This window comes from Malaya genurostris, chromosome 3, assembly GCF_030247185.1.
Source record: "Malaya genurostris strain Urasoe2022 chromosome 3, Malgen_1.1, whole genome shotgun sequence".
NCBI classification, from domain to species: domain Eukaryota; kingdom Metazoa; phylum Arthropoda; class Insecta; order Diptera; family Culicidae; genus Malaya; species Malaya genurostris.
Genome location: NC_080572.1, coordinates 40,170,689 through 40,181,948, shown reverse-complemented (window position 1 = coordinate 40,181,948; position 11,260 = coordinate 40,170,689). Strand labels below are relative to the sequence as shown.

General features: G+C 40.9%; 1 protein-coding gene across 1 annotated transcript in view; it reads left to right on the top strand.

Moving 5' to 3' along the window:
• The first annotated feature begins 410 nt into the window (after nt 1–410).
• The window catches only part of LOC131435630 (uncharacterized), a 180,405-nt gene continuing 169,555 nt past the window's right edge, over nt 411–11,260 (top strand). Inside the window, exon 1 of the mRNA XM_058603720.1 lies at nt 411–2,515. Coding sequence (XP_058459703.1) covers nt 1,741–2,515 — 775 coding nt within the window. The 5' untranslated portion in view covers nt 411–1,740. The remainder of the gene's footprint in view (nt 2,516–11,260) is intronic.

The window sequence follows — 11,260 nt, the reverse complement described above, 5'->3', positions numbered from 1 at the left end:
CTTTATTCGTCGTCGTGAAACAACACGACGTCGGTTTGTCGTCCTGTCGGGATCCTGAATGAAAAACGGTGAACTTGCGCATTCCGGACAACCCGAATATGACGACCACGCTCGCTTCAAAGTCTAGCTTCGGTGATTTGTGTCCCTCTTTCTCTTTTTCTCTCTCACTCTCTCTCTCTCTCTCTCTCTCTTTCGTTCTTATTCGGTATGGTGTATGATGTTGGAACTAGCGTCCGTAGGTTGCAGGAGGAAGAATACCTTAGACATCCGGAGGGTGCTGAATCCACCCCACTCACAAACCAGTAGCTACCCTGGAAATCGTCGAAAGTTCGTGTCGGAAGCTCACCAGCAGCGGCCAGAGTAGCAGCAGCAGCAGCAGCAGTAGACCAGGAAAAAGTGATTCGGAATTCCGCTTGCTCATTCGCGTTTCATCTCTTGACGAGGCAGTTGGTGTGTTTTACACAGTCCCCGAACGCGCGTCATGGCCAAAGCGGCCTCCCAGGGTGGTCCAACTTACCCCCTCATCGTCATCACTGTAACCAGCAGCCACTACTCAAACTGAACGGATCCAAGAGCCAACGGCCAAACCAACAACAACTACAACTAGTAATCCTTGTGACAAAACAGTTCCGAGGTGTGTGCGTGTGTGTTTGTGGTGCGGTATTGAACGAATCGCCCGGAGGTAGAGCGAGAAGGTGAGAATTCCTGGAAGAATGTTTTAAAAATAGCTGGTGATTAGGATCTCGACGCCAAACGTGCCCCAGACCGCCAATCCGCCGGAACTAGAGTTTCCGGAGTTCCACCGACAAACTGTACAACGTTCATCTCACAATCGGATAGTTTGAAACATTACGGGAATTAGTGTTGTCTGGAATCGGTGGTGAAAGTGCTGTGAAAACAAGTGAATAAAACAAGTGGAAAAACAACTCTAAAAACAGTTCGGATTATAGCGACAGTTTCCGATTTTTGATCCCATACCGTAGTTCTAGGAGCTGTGAGTGAGTTTACCAGGCGAAATTGTACGTGTTGTTCGGGAAAGAACGAAACAGAAAGCAGTAGGGAAGCGAAAAACTCGAATCAAGAGCAGGCTGAAAAACCACTGTGTCTACTTTTGTACACTAATAAACAAGAGAAAAAACACGGAAAACAAGCCCAAATTGAGTGAAATGGTTCCCTAAACGAATAGTAATCTGATTAAATCTTTGATGATAACCGTGCTCGAAAGTGTAACTCTAAAACGGAATTCGACAAAATCATTTCGCTGAAGTTGAAGTGAAGAACTCGGGATAACGAATTTCATAATCGATATCGAAAAAGGACTGAGAGCAAGCAACAAGGATTCACGCCAGTGTGCTAAAAATAGACCTTCTTTGGGTGGTTGATGTGTAGCTTTTGTACGGATATTCGTTGGTATGGGACAAACGTTTTATCCAAGAAGGTTGGAAAAAACCCGCAGTTACTTCGTAGGATTTGACTTCTAACCGTTACAGTAGCTACCGTGAAACTCCCCCCCATTCGGTTTGGGGATTTGAACCTGTTGATTAACTTGTTACGTGTGCGTGTGATTCGGTGGTTTGTCCGTTGTCCGTTGGGCGCACACGCAAGGTCATTCGTGTGTGTGTTCGGTTTTTCGCAATTTTCACTCAAACCATCCCCCGAAAAAACCAGGCCCCGTTAAAACTCTCGCCCACGCGACGATCTTTGAACCGACTAAAAACTGTACATAGAATTATCAGAAAGATGTTCCGTGAGATCTTACCTATCCTGGCCTACATGAGTGTGCTATCCAGCACGTACTCGCTGCACATGGCACGCGATGCCTACATAAAGGCGCCACCACCACCTCCACCCGCCGCCCAGCTGCTAGAGGAACTGGATGACATGTCCGCACTGTTGGCCGAGAACAGCATTCCTGCCGGTCCCCCGCAATTGCACTCGAAATCATATCATCTCAGTGCGATGCAACAACAACAGCAGCAGCAGCAGCTACACACGATCGGTGGAGTATCTGCCGGAGTTCCACATGGGGTCGTAATCAATCATCTAACCAGTAACGAACTGCCCGAACTGAGTCCACCACCGGTACATCACCCGGTCGGTCCACTAGTTCAACCTCGGGGTCTGCAGGAACTTTTCGGTGTACAGACCAACTACAATATACGCTCCGTTCATCAGCAATCATCGCTGCAGCAGCAAACGTCAGACGCTGAAGGTGACAACAACGATTTGGCCAGCGACAAAGATTTCCAGCGAAATCCCAACAACAAACGATCGTCCCATAGTAACATTAACAATGGTAGACCATCGGGCAGTTCCATGGACGGCGGAATAGGTGATGGTGGTGGACCAATGATGAATGATGGTTCCAGCAGTAGCGGCAGCAGCATCAGCAGCAGCAGCGGCAGCAGTGGCGGCGGCAGCAATGGCGGTCTGCCGCCCATCCCGCATGGCATGGCAAGCCAGCTGATGTTGCGCAGTGCACGCGGCCAGCGGCAGTACGATGTTCCACAGATCGGTAAGTAATTTCAATTCCACCAAATTTACAAGAAGAATGTACTGAACAGTTACCTTGAGTCATGATTTAACGTTCTAATGAAATGGGAATTATTAAGCGCCACCAGTTTTTTTTCTAGTATGGGGATTAAATGCTGTTAAATAAGAATGGTTCAAAGATGAGGCTCAATTCCACACACTTTTTTTTCGCGAATCTCGTCAAAATAATTGCCGTGATTTGCACCGCTCTACACAGTACTCTGTAGTCATCTCGGCAAAGGATAAAATTGCGGATTCTTGGTAATTACCGAAATTGTCAGCAAAAAGTTTATTGTCTGTTCGGCAAAAATTTATGACTTACTGAGCCTTCAGCAATTGAAAGTGAACAAAGAATTCGTTTTTTTAATTGTAAACATTCAATTGATCAAGATCAAGATTTCATTTCATTTCCGTATAAACACAAAAAATATAAATTGCATTATTTATGATTCGAGTACGTACAATTGTAGACAATGTACGTAGATAATACTTCGCCGAAAGCCATTTCGCCGAAAGTCGTTTCGCCGAACGGCATTTCGCCGAAAGTCGTTTCGCCGAACGGCATTTCACCGAAAGTCGTTTCGCCGAATAGTTCGTTTCGCCGAGGCGACGCCGGCTGAGTTGGCCGCCGACCCGCCGTCGGAAGCGGCGGCCTCTTGCATACAAACCTGTAACCTCCTCGATTGCCCGGTCTACTCAAAGCTAGGTTTCTTTGCTTTAGTTAGGTCCGAACGAACGGTAGCGAGGTCGGACAGCACACGAATCAAATCGATGTGGCGAAGCCGCATTTGATATTTTTTCACTTAGTAAACGAAAAATACCACATACATTCGCTTGGTAGATACACCTATACAATTGCTTTGATGCTTAGTGCCTAATAGTCAACAAGTTTTCTTGGGAACCCCGCTTTGAAGTTCATGAATCAATCTTTATTCAAGTGTACAAGAATCAATATTTATTCAAGAAGTATAATTGTAGGTCAACAAAACGGGCGTTGGCGTATTATCATTCATTTGTTTTTATTTAAAATCAATTCCAATTATAATATTAAGACAATTGCAGGAATCGGCGAAATGACCCTTTCGGCGAAACGGCTTTCGGCGAAATGGCTTTCGGCGAAATGACCCTGATCCCTTTTGGAGTAATTGCATTTTTTCTTATGACCACCGAAAATTTTCTCCGAAATATTTCGTCAGAAAATAACTGCGTAGTGCCAAGCAACTGAATTTCGGCAGAAGCTAACAGTTTTTTTTCGAAATTTCGACAAACGCATTTACTAATGTCGTTTTCATTTTTAAATTGCACTACACTGGTGTAGCGAAATCTGCACTGAAACCATTCGTTTTTACCAATTTCACTACACCAGTGCTACACTTTTTCTGCACCTATACCACTGGTGTAGCACTCATCAACAGAATTGGGGCTATTTACAAAAAACAAAAAAAAACACGCAAAAGCAGTTTACTTCGTAGCCGTTGCGTGGAAAGTCAAAAAAAAATATCAGTTTGTTTGGAACATTTTTCTAAACAAACTGATGTTTTTTTCTTGAAGATTCTAATCAAGCAGTAGGAGGATAAGTTGTTAACTGCAGCTGGTGTACTTTGTTCTATAGGGGATACTGATGGTTTCGTTGAAGGGGATGTTTCATTGTTGTTGGTGGCTGTCACAGGTGTACTGTGGTTGTTTAGGGTTGATGTGAAGGAAGAACCGTGTCCTTTGGTGTAGTGGTCTCCTTGTCCAGTTTATCACATGGCTTACCGTAGTGAACAGCTTTTTGGCAATATTGACATGTGGTCATCTGGTTATCATAGGTAACAAGCGATTTGCACGGGATTCTTGTATCCTGACCGAATGTCACATAAGAAGGTATAGGCCTCCTTAAACGCATGCGTAACAAACGTACGCCATTCAGAATACCGGGGAAAAAATTCTTCCACTTTTCTTTTTCGATAGAGAGAATCTCTCCGTAGTGGGACATAGTTTTGCGAATATAAGAATCGGTGACGCTTGAGTGAAGATCATGCACACGCACTTCTATAGCACTATCCTCCATATATACTGGAATATTGTACTTGATATTTTCATGCTCCACATAGTGCACATTATTATTGTCTTTTGCGAATTGAATTGTATCCAACTCTTTATAGAACTGAATATAAACAACATTATTGGACTTATTGCATTGAAGTAAACGCACACGTTTAATGTCAAGATGCATTTTCTGCTTAAGCAAACCCTCGTATCGAAGGTCGAATTCATTCTCGTATCGAAGGTCGAATTTTGCACTGTCTGAAGTCAACAATAGTTGTTTTCTTTCGTACTGGCGGTAGCTTTTGTTCGTTTGGTTCACTCATTTCGAGATCGTTCTATTGTTCACTACACAATACTGTAGGGTAAAGTGTAATAATATTCCCCCTCAAGAAAACTTTTAGAGATTTCTAAATTTACTGATATATTTTCTTCGAGAATGTATGTATTTCTTTGCAATTCGTCTGAGGAACATAATTTTCAATGATTTCGGTAGAAGTGATGAGGATTGATTGATACAATTACATTTTACAAAACGACCACATTCTCAGTTTTTTCGCTTGCCGTTGGCATAATGCCCCAGCAACCGTATAATATGCCTCACAACAAATCAGTTGTATGCCCCACAACAATGATGCAATATGCCCCTTGAAAGGTCGGTATAGAAGAAAAGCAGATAAAAAAGGTATTTTTTGCATCAGAAATCAATTGCATAATCAATTAATTACAATTGGAAACCCACATGTTTGATCCTCCCAACACTACTTTTACCGTTATAAAATTTTAAAATAATATTTTAACTCGAAGCATACTGTTGAATCGAAGGTGGGGCATAATGTCCGTAGAGTGACTGTTATGAGAAAATTCGTATATCAAAGAAATGGCTTTGTTTTTCTAGATTTTTATACTGCAAATAGAGACATTATCACTGCTAAAAGTTACTTACTAAGTAGCAACCGACCATTAGACGTTTTACATGGTTAAAATGCTTGTTTAGTCAATGCTAAACTTTACATCGAAAACCTGCCTAATGATATTTTCAGTTTTTTTCAATTTTTTCTGCAAACAACTGCCAAACTTGCATAGCAGAAAGATGTTACGGAAAGATAGTGTTAGTGATAAAACCTTTGTTTAGAAAAGCCTTGAATGCTTTGAAAAAGGTGGGGGACGTTTTGGCCAGAAAGGGCGCTTTCCCCTACTTGGTTTCTTCCGTCCCGAACGTAAGCGGTTTTGTTTGAGCGTAAACGGTTTAAATAAAAATAATAAAAACGGTTTTGTTTAACGACTGACTTGGATGAGATGTGAAAACGAACTGATCCTGAGATTGTAAGTAAAACCTTAGATTTGCAGGAACGAATAGTAAAAATGATAACAAAGCAGGAACTAAAAGCAAAAATAGTAGGAACTCATAGTAAAAATAATTCGAGTCTGTATCTGTGCTATATGTGCTATGAAGAGCTACCGCTGCCATTTCGCAATGGTTCAGAGTCTGTCAATTTTTATGGCTGCGTCCTGTTGTTTACACTCTTCTCTAACCACTTGTGCAGTTGTTTATTCGTTTTCATTAGTTTGTTTCGAAATGCGTGGACTTTCAGCAGAACAACGTCGAAAAATGGTGTATAAATGGAGCACAGAACGCGGACTGTCACTGAGAAAGATAGTAAAAATGGAAGGAGTAAGTGAAAAAGCCGTGCGAAATGCAATCAGGGAGTTCGGTGAGGATAACATCTTTGAGGATAAACCGAAAACGGGTCGAAAAAAAGGTCCTGCTAACCCTCAGATGGATAAACGTATACTGAAGGCGTTCGAGCAAAAGAAGGAGGTTTCAGTTCGGGATGTGGTAAAAAAGTGGGCACTTCGAAGTCAAATGTTCTTCGTGCTAAAGAACGTTTGAGTCTTCGAACCTATAAGAAACAGAAACAACCAAAACGTAGTCCGAAACAAGAAGCATCGATCAGGCCGAGGGCTCGAAAGCTGTACAATACGATTCTTGATGGAAATTTGAACTTCATAATCATGGACGATGAAACCTACGTGAAACTCGATTACAAATCCTTGCCGGGACCACAATATTATACGGTGCGAGAAGGTCAAGTGTTAAACCAGTCCGAGAAAACAATTTGGTAAGAAAGCTATGGTCTGGCAAGCAATTTGTAGCTGCGGTAAGATTTCGAAACCCTTCATCTCCACTGATTCAATGAACAGCGAAATATACATCAAGAAATGTTTACAAAAACGACTTCTACCCATGATTCGAAACAGCAAGGATCCTGTTGTCTTCTGGCCAGATCTTGCTTCTTGCCACTACTCGAAATCAACGGTAGAATGGTATGCTACCAATAATGTTACTTTCGTCCCAAAAGACATGAATCCGTCAAATTGCCCACAACTTCGACCAATTGAGGAATTTTGGGCATTAATGAAGGCACATCTTAGGAAACATGTTTCGGCAGCCGAACCCATTCAACAGTTCGAAAAAGATTGGAAAAAAGTGTCAAAACTTGTCGCCACGAAGTATGTACGGAATTTAATAAGGAACGTTTGTAAGAAGGTGCGTCAGCTAGTCTACAATGGCTAAGTAGCAAATGTTGAGAATAATATTCTGTTGTTGTAGTCTAATATTATCAATATATCGAATAAAATTTGAATATCTAACACTTGTGAATTATTTACAGCGAAAACAAAGTGCGTCCATACTTTCTGCCACATTCAAATCTATATTAACTAGACATAACTGTTTACAAATTGAAAAGGTGATGGTTGTTTATACCAAAGAAAGTTTATGATTTTATTCAAGCTTTAAAAAAATATCTTGCCAGAATCTTTTAGTGATATTTTTGAAAACATAAGTAATATGAGAAGGGCATAATTACACCACTAGGGATATGAAAACAGTTTTTTTGTAGAATACGAGTTGTGAGTAAAAGCAATGTACTTATTTTGGCTAGGAGAAACTTTAAAAACTATTATGACATATTACTTTTCAGAAGAGGCACTTATTATACTTGTTAAAAAACTGGTAGTGCTTGCAGAATCAATTACAAAACTCTTATAAATTATAATCAGAACCATAAGGCATTCGAATTGTTACTTGGGAATGCACGATGAAACTGGAATGTATATTTTTTACTGCCATGCAACGGAACGGCGTAAAAGAGCATTTCAGAGTAAAGAAAAAGGTCAAGTTTTCAAAAAAATATTTGTTCTGGTAGGCAATATGCAGCTGTGGTCGAGCAAGCCTAAGTTTCATCTCTACCGGAACGGTTAACACCGTATACCGTGGAAAATGCCTAAAGAAGAGATTGTTACAATTCCAACGCAGCCGTGACACTCACATCGTTATTTTGGGCCGATTTGGCATCTTGCCACTATCCCAAAGATGTTTTGAAATGGTACAATGCGAATTGAGTCTATGTTGTATCGAAAAAGGCGATTTAACCTAACGGCCATGATTTGTTATCTATCGAGCGGTATTGGGCTCTCGCGAAGAGTAAACTTTCTCAATATAAACAACAAGATACAACTGTAGGAAATTTTGGAAAATCTTGGACAAAATCAGCTGAATCGGTTGCAGAGAAGTATGCACAGACCCTAATGGCTGGAGTAAACTCAAAAGTTGGTAAGCGAATGAAAAATGCATCTTGGATTGAACTAACAGCAAATTTGTTTTATTTCAGATATAATCTATCCAGATTTTGTCGCAAATAAGCCTTGTCATAACTTTTTCAAATTGTAAATAATTTCAAGTCAAATTCCGAGGAACATTTCGTGTGTGCACACAAAAGTGCTTTTCAAATAGCATTAGATTTACGTCTGCTCAACGGTTTATGTTGTACCGTGAGGTGACGATAGCAGTTCAACATAAACTACTGACGCACTGAAGAGCCTAAACGTTAAAAATTATCAATCAGCAGAAAACATGAACGGTATCAATGTGAAACACACCATTACAATCATCATAAGGCACCGCAATGCAATGTAATTAATCATGTCACGCATCACAGTACATCAAGTTGATTCGATTGGATAGAATTTTGACCAGTGATTTAACCGACGCTCGTTTGTACAATTTCTCATTATTCTATTATTAGAAATGATGTTTCACAGACGCACTAGTCAGCTTTCCAGCGGGCTCTGGGAGTGTATCCTTCGAAACAAAATTACCAAATTTAGCAAATAGATCGTGATAGCAACTATCCAAACTATGCCTATTCCAACTAAAATAACTTTCCAATACTAAGCATGTTTGCGCTATCCCCTTTCCCATGTTAGTGCAATCCATGCAAATTTCCGCCGTCATGCTACAGCAATGTTGCCCTAATTCCCACCCCCTCCTAGCGGCTGTGGGTTGTGTGAATGAAACCTCATTTTCGTCAGGAATCCGTGGGAAGAATCGTAATAAAATTCATAACCAGTGCCTGCATGAATGCCAGGCATATTCCTGGACCATTAAATGGGTGCACCAAAATGGTTACTCACACGAGATGGTACTTCCTCGTCGTCATCAGGCGCTGGTGATACCGGCGGTGACGATGGCGACTGGGTGGTCATGATGGTGGTTGGTGGCAACAACGACACAACTCGCCAGAGATATTGGGTCGTTGCAAATCCATTGAAAGGGCAATTTAATTAATACCGCCTGTTACTGGCTGCAACGAATAAATTTACATTGATCAAATTTCGAAAATTTATATCTTACTTTGAATAAATTTCTCGAGTTTGTCAGCTGCCTGGATTGTATTTACAATATGTATGAAATCATATTGCCGATTATTTGTGTTAATAGGAATTCATCATATTGAAGAGGATATATCTCATCGAAATATTAATGCAAGAGTTTGTTTTACGCTGTTTACTTAGTACAGTTATCTTGCATATGCCGGCAATAAGTTTATCAAAGCACACAGGAAACTGTAAGATACGTCATTTTTTTTTTTGGTTCCCCCGGTAATTGGAGGACGCTTTTTCCAAGAACCCAACCCGGTTCCAGTTTGTATCCATACATGACTATTTAATGTGTGCCACACCTGAAATAGCACCCGTCATTTGGCTGACGATAGGCGGAAAATGCACGGGGCTTTATGTTACAGCGAATTCGTATTCGAGTTTAACATTTTGCTTTGCTGCCAAGTTACAGCTTATTCCGGGTTACAGAAATGTATTTGCACTGTCCTGTCATGAATGGGTAGGTCGGTGACTTATGGGACATTCTATCATATTAATCTGCGTTTGCCATCTCATCACGACTGGGACTAAATATGACACGAGGATTGTAAGATCCGTTTTGACAAAGTAATAAAATAAATGTTTGACATATTTGCACAGTTTCGTTATCCCTGTCCTAACCAGCGTCGTCACCGCCGTTGCCGTAGCAGACGTTTCATTTCTTAATCAACAGAGTGATAAGCTGGAGAGTTCTGTGTTGTGTACGTATTCCTTTCAGCGCAAATTGATTCCATAATCATTACTAGTGCACCAGCAAAGTGTAAAACGATCACTGGAAAGTGGAAAACTTTTAAGCTCATACAATATTCAACATGATTCACGAAGTTAGCGTACGAATTTCTCAGTTTCTGTAGTATTGGGTAAACTTCTTATTGGCTGTACAATTTTCCTTTCGGCAGCTAAACAAGTTAATTTTTAATCCGGTGAAATACCCTGCATCCAATGATAACACCGTTCTTCTGAGCGGCAATACTACCTCAGTCGCGATGGAGAAGGTTCAGGATAGCCAATTAGATACCACCAGCATGTTCCGCAGATGCTCTTGAAATATTGCCCTTCAGGGTTTATGGGACTCTTTATATGTAACACATGGATCAATAAGTCCCGAGACTATCAGAATCAGAACAAATTGGCTCAAATGGCACGTTCCCCTTGATATTTGGAGATTTGTGCCTTTACCTCCTCATTTGAGCCAAATCTTTTTCCCTGGAGCATTTTTTTAAGATCAACAAAGAGCCAGTAGTCACTGGGGGCTAAATCTGGCGAGTATGGGGGTGGAGAAGCAGATCAAAGCCCAATTCGTTCAATTTCGCCTGCTTTCTGAATCATCGACTCGTTGCTGTTTTTGTTCCATCGAAAGCAATCGCGGCACCCACTTGGAAAAAACCTTTTTCATGCTCAATTTTTCATGAAGGATAGTAAATACACTTCCATATGATATCTATGTCATCTCAGCAATCTCACGGAGCTTCACTTTACGATCTTTCATTATAATTTTTGTCACTTCACTCACATTTTCCGGTGCAACGGCTTCCACAGGTCTACCCGAGCGTTTCGCGTCATTTGTATCGGTACGACCACGTTTAAACTCGGCGAACCACCGACAAATCGTTGCTTTTGATGGACAAGAGTCCGGATAACATTTATCAATCCATTGTTTCGCTTGGACGGTGTTTTTACCCATTAAAAACCAATGTTTTATCGAAACACGAAACTCGGTTTTTTCCATTTTTAAAACAAACTACAAAACGACTTTACTCCAACCTCGATAACTCAGCTGTTTCTGGTCGGATCGACTTAAAATTTTGATCCGTTTCAAGCAAAGGTTAGTACTCTAGAATGACGTGGTTACTGGTTCACTACGAGCGCCATCTCTGCTTTAGTCTCGGGACTTATTGATCCATGTGTTAGGTGTTATGATATCGAAAATCTGTTGTGAATTGGTCGAGCTATAAATGTATAAAATATGAATACG